Source organism: Prinia subflava, chromosome Z (genome assembly GCF_021018805.1).
Source record: "Prinia subflava isolate CZ2003 ecotype Zambia chromosome Z, Cam_Psub_1.2, whole genome shotgun sequence".
NCBI classification, from domain to species: domain Eukaryota; kingdom Metazoa; phylum Chordata; class Aves; order Passeriformes; family Cisticolidae; genus Prinia; species Prinia subflava.
Genome location: NC_086283.1, coordinates 26510448 through 26525393, shown reverse-complemented (window position 1 = coordinate 26525393; position 14946 = coordinate 26510448). Strand labels below are relative to the sequence as shown.

The 14946-nt window shown below is 42.5% G+C and overlaps 1 protein-coding gene across 2 annotated transcripts; it reads left to right on the top strand.

The window, feature by feature from the left end:
* The first annotated feature begins 16 nt into the window (after positions 1 to 16).
* On the top strand, positions 17 to 14561 carry RAD17 (RAD17 checkpoint clamp loader component). Of its 2 annotated transcripts, XM_063422431.1 has the most exons (16): positions 17 to 309; positions 2399 to 2680; positions 3368 to 3451; positions 4135 to 4291; positions 4804 to 4940; positions 6020 to 6072; positions 6161 to 6286; positions 6367 to 6436; positions 7045 to 7156; positions 9198 to 9389; positions 9831 to 9916; positions 10207 to 10353; positions 10799 to 10945; positions 11663 to 11783; positions 12656 to 12713; positions 13750 to 14561. In XM_063422431.1, the coding sequence occupies exons 1-16, from the start codon at positions 277 to 279 to the stop codon at positions 13949 to 13951; spliced, it is 2007 nt and encodes a 668-aa protein (XP_063278501.1). In that variant the 5' UTR covers positions 17 to 276; the 3' UTR covers positions 13952 to 14561. The 2 variants fall into 2 exon arrangements, with proteins under 2 accessions (XP_063278501.1, XP_063278503.1); XM_063422433.1 differs by lacking the exons at positions 17 to 309; positions 2399 to 2680; positions 3368 to 3451 and having other exon boundaries at positions 4197 to 4291; positions 4791 to 4940.
* Positions 14562 to 14946: the final 385 nt, after the last annotated feature.

Sequence of the window (14946 nt, the reverse complement as noted above, 5' to 3'; positions counted from 1 at the left end):
CTAAGAGCCGGCGGAGCGGAAGGACCCCTCAGCGCCGTGTGAGAGGACGCTGCCGGGCCCCGAGCGGAGCGCCGACAGCTGCCCGGGACTCCTGGGTACGGAGTCACACCGGGAGTCACTCGGGGCCTCTCCCTCCCACCGGAGCAGCGAGTCCCACCGAGTCCCACCGAGTCCCACCGAGTCCCGGAGCACCAAGTCCCAGGCCCCCGCATCGGATCTCCGCCTGGGTCCGGCGGGGGCAGCGGGCCGCAGGCGGAGGGCTCCCCCCGGCCGACGATGTCTGGCAGCGGCCCAGGAAGGCCGGCGGAGGTGGGTGCGGGCAAGGGGCTCTCGGCTGCCCCGTCGTTCCTCTGTGGGCTCCGTATTGGCCGTTTGTCCTTTTTCGGTGGGGGTTGGTCTGGCTTTTATTGAGAGCGAGATTTGGTTTGGTGTCACTACTGCGTATGGAAGGGACCCCCCCCCTTTCAGGGGGGTATTGCGGGTGGCTGTGCAAATTCGGCGCAGCGCAGCGTGTGTGACAGTAACGGAGCCGAGGCCGCTGCTCTGTCAGCAGAACGGTGCGAGCGTCAGACTGAGCTTGTCAGAGAAGCTCCCTCTGAGTCACAAGGCGCAGGAGGGACCTCCAAAACCTGCCGTAGTCCCGCAAACCGCCTCACACCCTCCGGCTTTCCAAGCCCCTCAGAGACGGGTCTGAGTGCAGCTGGGTCTGGTCCCGGCCCCAGAACTGGTCAGTGGCTCGTGTGGGCAGGATTGTACGATGTCACTGAACCACACACAGCCGTGTCCTGCAGGATCGAGGATGCCAAACCAGGCATATTTATGCAAATTTATTTGATAATGATCAGACAAAGAGATCTTAATCAGAATTATTCACTACACAGTATAGGCACTATAACCACTGCTATAGTGCACTGTGGAGCAGTACCTGAAATGTGAGTGTGCTTATATGAACACTGGAAATAGGCAATAAAGACTGGCCTCAGTTATCATGGAGGTGTTTTCCAGTGATTCCAAGATTAATGATTCTGTGATTCTTAATATTGAGGCAATTGTATTTAAGCCAGCAAAAACAGTTACAGAATAGAGATTGACATTACTCACCCAGGTTGTGTGCATTTGGCTCAACCTCAAGCAGTTTCCTTAAGATCACATCATTCCCACTGCAGGAGGAATCACCACACTCCCCAGGAAATGCACAGGAAATGTCAGGAGACACTGCCATTAAAATTTGGGATGTAGCTTTTCTAGTCTGAAATGCTGCCCTGTCAGTCAGATGTGACCAGGCCATGCCAGCTCAGCAGCTCTGGAGAAGTTCTCAGTGGTGTCACTTGGTTGTTCTTTTCTCCTGGGGTTTTACCAGCTCTGCCACAGCTTCAGCTTCCTCTCAGGATGTTGAACTTTGGGATGGAGGAGTCAGGCTGGTTTCAGCGTTGTTCACCCCAAATGCAGCGTGACTCCCCTCCTGCAGTTCCCACTGGGGGCTTTGCAAACAGGGCCTTGCTGCAGTTGTTTGAGCCCATTCCAGGCAGAGCCTCCTGCTACACCCAGCTCTCAGAGTCCTGTCTGCCAGCACTCTGCTGTGTTTGTTTAGAGTTTCACAGCCCTTTTGGGGGGTGCTGTGTCCATTCTGTCACTAACCAGGGGCATGGGCACGCAGCCTGTTACCCCACACTGAGGGGCTGCCACGGGACCCCTGTGGTGTTATTTGGGAGTGAATCTGCCACCCTGTCCCAGCAGAGTGTTCCTCAAATCCAGAATTAAATCCTGGTGCTGTTGCCAGCGCTGTTGCTTGTCCTGGCATGGGCTCTGTTTCAGCCCAAGCTGGCCAGAGCAGCAAACACTCCCTGATTTTACTGTGCTGCCTCAGTATCTGTCCTCTGCCATCTGTTTCTAACTTTTATGCACAAATGGTTGCATTGTAAATACTTTTAAAAAGGAGGGGCAAAGTGCTACATACAGTAAACTACACAGAGACAGTGTGAACATTACCATCATGTAAAAGTGGTCTGAGTAAGCTGATGCTGCTTTTTCATTCCTTTTAAGTTCTTTAGGTTGGATGTGTGTTTGTGGAGTTCTCAGCTTCTTCTGATTTCCCAGTTTGCTGCAAAATACTCCTGGCACAATGATGCAGCTTGTTTTTTCATACAGAAGAATCACGGAATCCCAGATCATTTGTAGTTGTAAGGACCATAAAACCATCCAGTCCCACCCCCTGCCATGGGCAGGGACACCTTCCCCTGTCCCGGGTGCTCCAAGCCCGTGTCCAGCCTGGCCTTGGACACTGCCAGGCATAGGGCAGTGTACACTTGATAAAAATCTCCCATTTTCTGGAGATAGCTGTGCCCAGCTGAGGGAAGGAGAGCGCTGCATTCCTACCCAAACGTTTGTGTCTCTGCAGGTGACAGAGTGGCTGGCAGATCCATTTGATGACTTCTTTGGAAACACAGGCACTTCCCCCTGTGTGGTTCCTATGAAGGCGCTGAGAGGCGGCTGTGGCAGAGGCCGTCGGCAGAAGCAGAGAGCCCCAAGCCCTGTGGCAGAGAACAGCAGAGCCACAGCTCCTCCCAGGAAAAGAGCCAAGCCATGTGCTGCGGATCTGCCCTGTGCCAAGCCCGGGCGGAGCCGGAGCCAGGCCCAGGAGGAGCTGCCGTGGGTGGAGAGATACAGACCTGAAACCCAGGTGTGAGAGCTCCTCCAGTGCCAGTGGCAGTGCCATCACAGGGACATGTTGTGCATCTGTCCATAACCTGCACCAGGCAGGCTCTCACCATACCCTGTTTGGTGAGGCACAAGGGTTCTGGGTTATTGATTCTCTGTGGATGCTGATTGATTCACTGCCAGTCAGTGCATAAAGCCAGATTCCAAACAGCTCTTTATCTGTATGAGACACGTGTTCCCCCAGGCTTCCTGAGCAGGAAAAGCTGCTTGGGAGATGTTGTAAACTTGTAAACTTTGGAACCTGTTACTGAATTCCAGACACATGCAATACTCCAAGCATTGGAGAAAGCCAGCTGTGTGGGATTTGCAGAAGTTCCAAAAATTTCTGCACTATTAGAGTAAAGAAAATTAAAAGGACTAGGTCCAGCAATAGCTATGAAGTATCCTGACACAAGATTGTAGTGTTACTACTTAAAGAATAATAAATAGCTCATTATTTCCTGACTACAAAGAATGGAAAACGGATTGAGGAAACAGGATGAGATGATCATCCTTAACTATGGCATTGCTTCTGCAGAGGACACATGTAACTGGAATGCAGACCAACATATCTGTTAATACTTTACCTAGCATTTATTCTATTCTTTAATTTCATCATTAGAAACCAAGAGTTTAGTATGTAACTTTCAAAAATTTAAACTTGTTTCAGAGTGACCTTGCTGTGCAAAAGAAGAAGATTGAGGAAGTTGAAACCTGGTTAAAAATGCACATATTTCAGAGGCAGCCAAAGCAGGTAAACTTGCTAAAATCAGCAACTGGAGGCATCAAACCATACAAGGGAGCTGGATGCAATTTCAAGGCCAGAGAAAAACTTCAGCTGAGAAAGACAGTGGTTGTGTATCTTCTGCATTCTAAGAAATATTCTAAGAGCATAGGTAGAGCTGGTACATTTATTTTGGACTTGCGCTCCTAAGGGGTGGATTCTGATTTTGCTCAGAAGTAGTTTTCTGGCATCCAGTCATAAACCACAACTCTTCAGTATGTGCTTGAAGCTGCATTTTATCTCTGCCAGGGTCATTTTTAAGTCTCATGACAAATTTCCAGTTGCACTGAGCTGGTGTAAGGATGGTGAGGATGTTTTTAATCGTGACTGATAAGAGGCATTCTTAGACACAAACTGCCAGCCTTGCCTAGTGTTTTTCAGAGGTGGTTCTCCAGGTGAATGTGCCTGTTGTGTTGGCAGATGGCATTTACCAGAGGCATTAGGAACAGAGCAAGGCACTCAGAGTCCTGGCCTGGTTATTTCTGAGTACTCAGCAGGTAAATTAACAGCACAAAATGTGTGACTGAGATTTCATGGGGAGAGAGGATCATTACCAGAGAAACTACAGAAGAAATTCAACCAGTATTCATCCTTAGCCAATTGTCAGTCTTTATTTATAACATTTGTGATTATGTTTTGTATCTCTTTGTCAGAGTGGCTCTGTCCTGCTGCTGACTGGCCCTCCTGGCTGTGGAAAAACTGCCACTCTGCAAATTCTAGCCAGAGATCTTGGCCTTCAGGTGCAAGAATGGACCAATCCACTCTCTTTAGACTTCACAAAGGAAGATTTGAGAAATATGTTTGGCCATGGTAAGTATGTTGGGGGGTTTTCTTTTTAATCTTATTTTTTCCCCTTCCAGTTACTTTTGTGGGTTTTTGATCTCGTATTTTGTTTCTGTCTGTCACATGGGAACTCGGACCAACATCCATGTAAGTCCATTGCTTAGTATTTAATGAGAATCTTTCTGCTGCTTTTATCTGGAAAGGGATTTAGGTTTTTTTTTACAGTTCAGTTTACAGGGTTTTTTTACAGTTTTTTGTTCAGTCGAAAATAATTGACAATTCAAATCAGTATAGAGGCCTCTGTAATAACCTGGATATAATTTGAACCAAATAAATGAAAACAGGTAAGTGTCTTTGTCTGGGTCCTCAGTTGAATTACACCCCTTTAAAAATTCTCCTGTGTTTGTCACATGTTTGCTAAAGGGCTTGTTCAGTGCTGCTGTCAGAAAATAGCTCGGGTGGGTATTAGTTTGCGTGAGTATTTATATTTTACTTGGTATAATATAGAATACATATTTTTAATTAGTTTTCTTTTTCAGACTCAAGTTTTCATACGTTTCCAAGTCAGGCCCAACCAGCTCTCTTTCAAGATTTTCTATTAAGAGCAAATAAGTATAACAAACTTCAGATGCTTGGGGAGTCCTCAGAAAATGATAAAAAGCTTATTCTTATTGAAGTAAGTGAAAACTTGTGAAATGTTATATTTAAAACAGTACCTTTTGTTGTAATATTATCATGCTAACTAGTTTCAGATACTGGATTGGTGTTTCCCAAAGTTGGTCTGTGTTACTGCAGATGAGATCTTCATTAATTTTTGTGTCTCTACAGCAGTCCAGAACCACATCCTAGCTGTAGTTAGTTATGCCACAGAAGCAAGTAGTCACACAGAAATGGGAGTCTGGTTTGAGCACAAAAATAGATAACAGAATATCAAAAATTAGAGCAAACAATATTAAGAAGTCATTCATGTTTCTGGATGATCCAGTTTCTAGAAATATTTATGTGTATAAACAGGAAGAGTGGAAAACACACCACTATTCCTGTTCTTTAATGACACAGGAAAGTGTAGGGGACACCTGAGAATGAACACAAGCAGGAACAGTTGAAATTCAGCACTTTCTCCCTGCTTTTACACAGGTGGTGATGTTTAAGGCATATGTGAACTGAGGGGTTTTGGGCAGGTACACAAGAAGGCTTTATTTGTACTTGTGTGTGTTTCAATAACAATTTCTTTCTGAACTTTTCCTGAGAGGAATTGTAGAAATAGGTAGTCAGGTTGTCTGTAGACTTTCAAGACTAAAAGAGACAGAAGTTCTGGCAGGGTAATGCGATGTACTGTAGAATTTAGGAAGCAGAGTCTCATGAGATTTGTCTTTATAAAGTCACCTTCTTGTGCAGTCACACCTCACATGGGTGTCCTGCCCTCTACCCCAAGGGAGCAGCTTCCTGGAGTGTTTGTCCACATTGTGAAACTCTTGTTCACAGGCAGTGTGATCGCCCAAGGCTGTGTCTTAGGAAACTGAGACAGCAAGAAAACAGTTCTTTGTAGATTATCACTTTCCATAATGAGGCATACTGTGCTTTGAGTTTGTTTCCTCCTGCTGCTCCTCTGACTGTCTCCAGTGTCAGCTGTAGTTGACAGTAAGCAAACCAGGAGTTAAAAATGTGTGGCAATGTAGTGTGCCATGACAATCAGTCTGTGGAGGAGAGTGTTTACATCTGAATGTAATAACAGCAGCTCTTTGTTTTGGACAGGACATTCCTAACCAATTCTACCGAGATCCTGGCAGTCTACATGAAATCCTCAGGTCAGTGGTAAATAAATGATTAATTATGAACTTTGGCAACTTGCAAAGCTGGAATTTGATGTTCATCACATTTTGTTTTGTAATGCAGGAGTTTCATTCGTACAAGTAGATGCCCCCTGGTCTTTATAATCTCAGATAACTTCAGTGGAGACAGCAACCAGGCATCTCTATTCCCCGCAGAAATTGTACAGGAGTTGTGTATATTCACTATTAGGTAAAGTCTTCTACCTCATGAAAACATGGCTCAAATAACTGAGAGGTTAGAAACTAATTTTTTTTAATGGAATTCGACAGTTTCAAGCCTGTTGCACCAACAAATATGATGAAAGTTCTTAATCGAATAGCTGCAGCAGAAGCCAGTATGGTAAGTTGTCAAAGCTCATAACTTCTGTGCAGTGCTAGGATGTTATTTCTGTTACTGTATTTGATCTTTGATAGTAGAGCCCCACATCTCCTCAAAGAAAAAAACATTTTCCCCTGGGCAACAGAAAGCAGGGAACAACCTGGAAAGCTACTTTGTTTTTAAGATTAGTTTCACTTGATTTGTGGTCTGAGTCTACTAAGTTGCTTCTGAAAATTACTCTGTTACTACAGTATTTATTACAGTTATTACAGTAACTATAAGTATGAAACAAATAATGGGAAGAGATACAATCTTCCATGTATCCAGGAGGCCAGAAGAGGTCATGAAGCTAAATCCTGTATTATCCCTGACCTCCTTTGATTACAAGCAAGTATCATATTGAGTGACATCTTGCAAAGGATTATGTGCATTTTTGTCTTTAATATTGTTACATAAACTGTGACAGTGTGCTTAAATGGATTAAGTTTTTTAAAGTTCACAGTATTTGAGCACGTCGTGGATACTCACGTGTCTGTTCATGGTGTGTGTCAGAGGTGGGTTACCAGAGCCATATTCAAGTATTCCTTCTCCTGCTCTTCTATTGCTTTGAATGCTGTTTTTCCTTGTAGAACAGAGAGAAGAATTATGCTCTTGATAGAACTTCTCTGGAGTTGCTTTGCAGAGGTTGTTCAGGTGACATAAGAAGTGCAATAAACAGCCTTCAGTTTTCCTCCATGAAAGGTAAAAGTTATGGTTTTGTCAAGTGAAGTGGTATTTTGACCATTTCTGCTGAAAACATGTTCTATTCACATTTGCAGCACAGGTAGGTGAGTTGCAAAAACATTCTTGACATGCTTCTGTGGAGCAGAAATAAACACAGGGTGTGTGGGGGCGTGAGTGGGACTCAGCTGTTGCAGGCTGGGGTTAAACCATGACATGTGTGCATGTGCTGGTGTAATTTGATGAAGTACCCTCTTTTCTTCCTGGTATTTTTGCTATTTGTGTTTGCTGTTCAAGGTTTCTATGATGCAGCCTTAATTTGAAAAGGATACTTTCATTGCTTGGTTTTTGCATTTCCTAAACTGCTTATTTTATGAGCACTTTGCAAGTCAATAATTTTTAAGGAACTAATGTATGTAGGTTGCATTTTTGAAAGCAGTACTCTGGTAGGTGTTGTTCACTCTGTGAAATGGTGACATCATTTATGTTAAACTTAGACCTAAGGAAACAGACTCACCAATTGTCTTCTACTATATGTGGTAGAGCTTGTTTCTGTCACACTTTTTTTCCTCCCTTTTGCTTTGCAAATAGGAAATGTGTTCATGGAATACAAGATTAAAGGTAGTTTCAAGTCCATTTTTTAAGAGGAAGTGTTGTACTTTAAGTTTTAGCGTATATTGAAATTAGCTGGGCAGTGTTAGTTACGTTACACAAGGCAGAGAGTAAAGTTTCTACATTTAACTTGCTTCAACTAGATGTTGAAGGTCAGTTATTCTGATGATGTCTTCAGGTGTACCAAGCATGGATTGTTCTGTGTGAATGAGAAAATCAGAGGATTGCTCTCAGTGTGGTGATTATGCCATTAGTATGAGTGAATATTAGATTGGTGATACCTGAGAAAAGCATGCAGTATCTCACTGCTGGACACATCCTCTGGAAAATCTAAATAATGTTAAAATAACCAGTTTGTGCATTTTTAATAAGTTACCTTGGAAATGTTAAACCATGAGAGTTAGAACTGGGGAGGAAACTAAGGCATATGACTTCAGAGCTTCTTGTGTGTGGACTATTGGAGTCACATAGTGAAAAGTCACAGCACATTGAACATTCTACTCTCACATTTCCTCTAACACTGAGAAGGTGTTTGAACAGAACATCTTTAGTTGTGCAGGTATTTCAGTGAGGTGAATGATTAGCAGCCAGAGATTCTGTGCAAGGTTTGGGAGACACCCCATCTCCTTGCTGGTCTCCTGAGCATGCAGCATTTGTTTTTATGTATGTAAGGTGTGTTTCTTCATGTGTGTGTCTGTGTAAGCACAATTGATACATTCACTTTGTAACACTATTAATGGGTAAAATAGATCCATGGTAATTGTGAGAGAAAAGAAAAATAAATACCTAAAGGATAATTTATCTTAGTTCAATAAGGAACATTCAAATGCCATAAACTGAAATTGTGGGTGAAAATTTTCAAGTTCATTAACTTGGAGTAGAATAAGGGTTTTATTTCACAAGGCTCAAAACTTTGTGGAAGATAGCAGGCAGTTGGAAGAATCACGTAAATGAAAGGTTTTCTTTGCTACTTTATATTTCAGGGAGGTAATTGTACAGATAATGCCAGTAGAAGACAAAATTGATAAGTAAACAGGACATAACTGAGATAACAGGATGCAACTGAAATATGATTTACATATATTTGTACTTGTGCTTTATAAATGTGAAATTCTAAACGTGGTCAAGTGGAAAATGCATCAGAACTAGCTGGGATAAGCCCGAATGCTTTTTTCAAAGACAACTCTTTATTGTTCAGAAAAGTACTTGGTACCTCAGCTGTGGCTTAAGGGACAGAAGTGGAATGAAGGTAATGAATGATGCTAATTTAGGTGACTGGGTTGTGTTCCTAATAAATTAGTTTTCTCATAGTTCTCTCATTTATATAGACTGTTCTGTTCCTTTTATTAGTACTGTTTGTTCACATAAGACATCAGCAGTAGCAACATAATAGAAAACTTCTGCAGAATCATGTACTCTGTCTTGATTTTATTTTTGATTTTATTGCTAGACTGCTCATTGGAGAAAGAATTTTGGTCAAAGAGGAAGAGCTCCACAATAAAATGTGAAGAAGCAGGAGTATCCAAAGTAAGAAGGAAAAGTAAATGTGATGCCTCAGAAGACCAGGAGATACAAGCTATTGGTGGCAAGGATGCATCCATTTTTCTTTTCCATGCTCTGGGGAAAATTATTTATTGCAAAAGTAAGAAAACTTTGACTTATTCTCCCTTTCAGCAGGCAAAGCATGTCAGCTGCTACTAGCTAGGGTTACTAAAGTAAGACTTCAGATGGCCTCTGTCTGGGATGTTTGAGTAGTAACAACAGTATAAAATCAGCTAAATCAGGGTCTCTAATGCCACTGACTGTGCACATTTTGGTAGTAATCCACAATACTTGCTCCAAAACCAACTGACAAGAAGTAGTGAGGTGAGGCGATACAAAAATAATTTGATTAGATTTGTTATATGAAGCTTGATGCAACTAATTATGTGTCGATGACTGTGTAATATTGACTATAATAATTAAGTACCTGTGCCAGAGCTTTCTGGGAATGGAAAATGCTATAATTTAGCTGCTGGTGGAGCTGACAGTTGCTAACAGCATTCCTGAACATAATGACTAAAGCCTTTGCAATCCTTTTCAGGAGAAGCAGTGTCAGAAGCAGAGTGCCCTCAGCTGCCTGCTCACCTGTCTGAACACCACCGGGACACCTTGCTCATTCAGCCTGAGGTATTTCTGCAGTGGCTTCATGAGTTCAGCTGGGTCCTGAGTGATTCTCACTCAGGAGCAAATTCTCAGTCCCATGGGTTTTGATAGTGGTCTCGGTTGGTGTGGATTCAGTCTGAGATAGAGAAACACTCACCTGGGAGGGACCACTGGGGCAAACCATCTCCTTGGTCTGGGCATCACTGCACAGGCCTTGTGTTCCAGCTCCCTGACCTAGATGTTTCACAGTTTTTTATACACAGGATCCTGTTCCTTATCCACCTGTAAAATGCAAACTTCTCTTCTTCTAACAGGATATTGTGGAAAAATCACATATGTCTGGAAGCATGTTCAATCTATACCTTCACCAGAACTACGTGGACTTTTTTTCTGATATAGATGATGTAGTGAGAGCCAGTGAATATTTGAGCACTGCTGATGTCCTTTGTAGCAACTGGAGTGTAAGTGTCATCTTTTTATAGGCACACACTTGTTTTTAAGTACTCTGACATTGAGCCTCTTGACTTTTCGCTGCGTTTTTCAAAGTTCGCTGCAAAGGTAGGGTGTGAGTGACATAAATTGTTAATGAATGCCTAAATACATCAGCTGCAGAAGATATGCAGAGCCAATGTTTTTTTCAGCTTCTGTCAGCATTTTATTATAGTGGGTTGTACTGTTTGTAGGATTCTTGTCAAAGAGTCTTCACTCTGCAAAGTGTTTTTGAGAAGAATGTGTTTGTGCTAAGAAGGTATCAAGCTGTTTCTTTTTTCTCAGCTGCTTTGAATACAAGTTCTGCAGTAAACTAAACTTTAAAATGCTGTACCTGTTATGCTGCTGCAGTTACTGGGAGTGTTTCAGTGCAGATGAACTGCCTGGAGCTCACACAAGGCCCCATTTCTCTCTTAGACACGGCTTGTGATGGAGAGCTACAGTGCCTCTGTGGCTACGCGGGGGGTGATCCACTCCAACAGGTCCAGAGCCTTTGCCCACCAGCAGGGGGGCATGGGATTCCGACCCTTACATAAACCCCAGTGGTTTCTGATCAATAAAAAGGTAAATCCTTGATTTTTTTTTTCCTTAGTGCTTTTTCCCGTTAGGGGTGACTATTGACTAGTATAGATGAAATTTGATCACAGTGCTAAACTTGTCAAATACCCTATTTTGAGGTAATCTGGATCTCTAAAGCACTTGCTAGAGGAGCAGTTTGCATCACTCCTTTAATGTAAAAATAAATTGGAGGCCTCTGACAAAGTCTGATACATGTGTCCAAGCTGGCATGTTCCTGGGAAAGTCTTAATTTGAAATTAATAGAGAGACAATTGGAGTTGAAATACTGTTAAGTATTTCTAGAATTGAGTTTGGTTTTGTGCAGTGAAGCACATTGAACTGTTTCATAAGCGTAAGAAATTTCTGCTGTTATGGTTTATATGTTTATCAGAAATAGCTTGTTCAGGTGATACAGCAGGTCTTGGCATTTTTTTACTTTGCAACTAATATGTTGGCAAAGAGCATTGGCCTGGGTGGGCTGGGAATTCTGTAATCAAGGAATAATTTTTTTTTTTTAATTTTAATGCTCAGTAAAAGTCAAAGTTGAAGAATTCTACCATTTTTATGATTGGTATGTTAAGTGATTACCTTTTCTTTATCTGGTCTCATTTTTTAATTGCTCCCTGTAGCAGGCAGGAAGAAAGTCTGTGTGCTATGGTACAGAACATCTACATTCATAATGGTTGGTTTTTTCCTTGTTCCCCACCCCGGCAACTCTTACAGTATCAGGAAAATTGCCTTGCTGCAAAATTGCTGTTCTCAAGCTTCTGTTTGCCACCTGAGTGCCTTCAGACAGAGCTGCTGCCTTATCTTGCTGTGTTAGCAAACCCAATGAGAAACCAAGGTAGGATGGATCAAGGTAGCTCTCGATCTTGGACTCCTTGTGCAATTGAAACATACTGACAAATTTCATAAGCCAGAAGCTCAATACTGTTTATGCTTCTGAGTCAGTATAAAACATTCTCCTGCTAAATGTTATGTAGATGATGCCCAAAGATGCTTCCAGTACCACAGCCAAAATTAATGCTGCCCTTGTAGATTGGTCAAACCTTAGTGATTAAGGTGCTCTCTAGACTTAGGGCTTTTATTACGTTTATTATATTTGCTGAAGGATTTGATGAGAAGAGTTTTGGAAACCTAGTAGGCAATATTGACTAGATCTTCATTGCTTACTGATACCTTTCCAGTAACAGCAACAGACTTATAACTTCTCAAAACGCGTTTCACAGATAAAAGAAGCAAAATTCAAGTTTGCAGTGCATTAAAAAAAATTAGATCTGAGATGATCCATTAGCAAACAGTTCATGCACAAAAAATTACTTTCTGTTGTACATAATGCAAGAATTAGTATTTAGAGAGCTGGGTCACTTATGCTGTTGTTAATTGTTTCTAATAATAAGCATCATTCTTAACTAAGGCATTGACATCAGGATGAATGAATTTTGTAGGCTGTGGAGTAATAGCTCTACATGATAAACACACAGGGGATGAATGTCGGGGATTTTGAATTTTGTGTGTAGGCCATCTGTAAATATGTTGTGGTAAACTGTAACAGTTTGGGAAGAAAACCAGTCACATGCATAGTGTTTTGATGTCTAAAATATTTGAAATATATACAGGAATACTCAACTAAGGTAATTGTTTATTTTCCAGTATGTTCAACAGCCTGTTCATTATGATCTACCTAATATGATACTGGTGGTTCTTTGTTCTTAGCTCAGATTGCTTTTATCCAAGACGTGGGGAGGCTGCCACTGAAAAGACATTTTGGGAGGTAAGCTGAACTTCTGTCTGTAGTTAAAAAGGTGAGACTGTGTCATATATGAAGGGGAAGAACCCTTTCATTATGTAAGTCTGTGATGTGACTTTCGAAGACAAAGTATTTTTAAAATTTTACTTTATGAGTTATTTAATCTAAAATTCGATATCTGCACTGGTTTAATCTTGTACAAGTTTTGCCTATAAGGCTACTTAGAGTAAACCTTTGTTCAGAATGCATGTTTTTTCATCAAGCTATAGCTACTGATGGCTGAAAAATCAGAGTTTTCCCTCTGTGACTGCAGTGGCCTCCTCTCAGGCTGTGTGCAGCCTCAGGGGTGACACAACATGAGAAGCTCAGTTGTAACTCTTGTGAGCCCTCTGAATCGGACTTCATTTACCCCAGTAGAGCCTCAGTTACAGTTCTATAGCTGTGATTCTAGCAAAGAATCAGGTTCACAGCTGCAGTGAGACAAACTGTTGTCTCCTAACCAGGACATAGTTTGTTGAGGCATCTGACAGAGCATCTCGTACTTGTGCCTGGTGTTGCTGCTGAGTTTAACTGTGAATTTCCAAGCTGTATTTCCAAGAAGCACCCTGTTCACCAGCTGTTACATTAAAAGTCATTTTGGTTGTTAGTTGGGGAGAAAGGAGAGTGTCCTTAAGTGTTTCTTTGTAATCCCCCTGGTCTGCGCCACAAAGTGTGAAGCAGGTTAATTGTAACATCCTCATCCCTTTTAAGTTTTCCTGTAGCATACCTGTGGATACTGACATTTTGTATCTGTATTAGTATGTTGGTGGTGTGTCACAATGTCTGATCTGAGGAGTGACTTCCTGCTGAAAACACCATCATTTTTTTTCCATCTGTTCAGTGTGCATGAACCGTTGTAGAGAGAAATGTAGGTGTTTGCTTCCCTCAGGCGTCCTGATAGAGAATAAATCTGTTACTGAGCCGTCCCTGAAGTGCCTCTGTCAGAGGGAATGAGGTTCTGTTTGAGCACTGGCAGTGGGAGCAGCCATGTGCCCGTGGTCATTGCACTGGTGCTTTGCAGGCTGCAGCTGGAAGCTCTGGGTGACAAGGACCCCGGGGTGCCGGAGCTGTTCCATGGGGACGGTGCTGACGGCGACCCTGAGGGGCTCCCCTCCAGCCAGTCCAGTGGGAATGACCTTCCCGGCAGCCAGCCCCAGCCCATCGCAGCGCAGGCCATCCTGGAGGAGGAGGAATTAAGAATCGAGGAATATGACAGTGACTGAGAGACCAGGATGCGCCCTCTGCCGTGCCCGTGTGGATTCAGCTGCTGCCAAGGCCTTTGCTGAAGAGCGTGCTCTGCCCAGCAGTGCTGCCAAGCCATGGACCAGGGCGGGGAGCCCAGTCCAGACAGCTGGGCTGTGCTGGAGCATCCAGACAGCTCTTGGCGTCCTCCTCACTCTGCAGGCCAGCCTGAGTGCTAAGGTACAAGCCATTTCCTGCTTCTCCTGAGCCATAAAATTGCCTTAGGGCAGTAACAAGAGAGAAATAAATGACTGAAATCAGTTTGAAAGAGACTACAGATTAGCAGTGTCAGTCTTAAATTATTTTTATTTTTACATATTTTAATATAGTTTTCAATTGTGCAGTGTGTCTCCTGAGTACACATTCCATAAGCTGTCAGCATTTGAAGGGTTTATTCAAACTGACACTTTCAGAAAAACTGCTGTTTTGAAGTTTAGTCCTTCTGGAAAGAAGAGGCTGAAATTTACACGTGAAAAGTCTGATGTGCCATACTGATGATGTAAAGAAAACTTCTACTGTATTAATACTGTTTTGTACTCTGACTTACTGAAGACATAAATAAGATCTTCGTGTCTTTATAAGTGGAACAAATGTTGTACCATGGATTATTTTGTTTTCCTCTTGGGAAGATATTTTCATAACTCTTAGAGGCGAAAAGGCAGCAATTAAGAAGTTGTACTTTTTAGGAAGTTAAATGTATAATGTGCAGTTTTTCTCCTTGACCTGCAGTTGTGCTGGGGGAAACACTGATCCTGTGTTTGGTAACTGACACATGATCGAGTGCAGTGGTTGGTAATACCACAGCAGTGAGAACAAACAGTCAAACCAAAACAGCTTTGTGTGATGCACGTTTGCATTTCTGTATTGCTTACAGCCAGTTTAGTGAGAGAAAACACATGTTTATCCACTCTGACCTTGGATTAATGCTATTAAAGAGTCTGGGTCTGTCCTCTCTCAAGGGACAGATTGTAGTCTT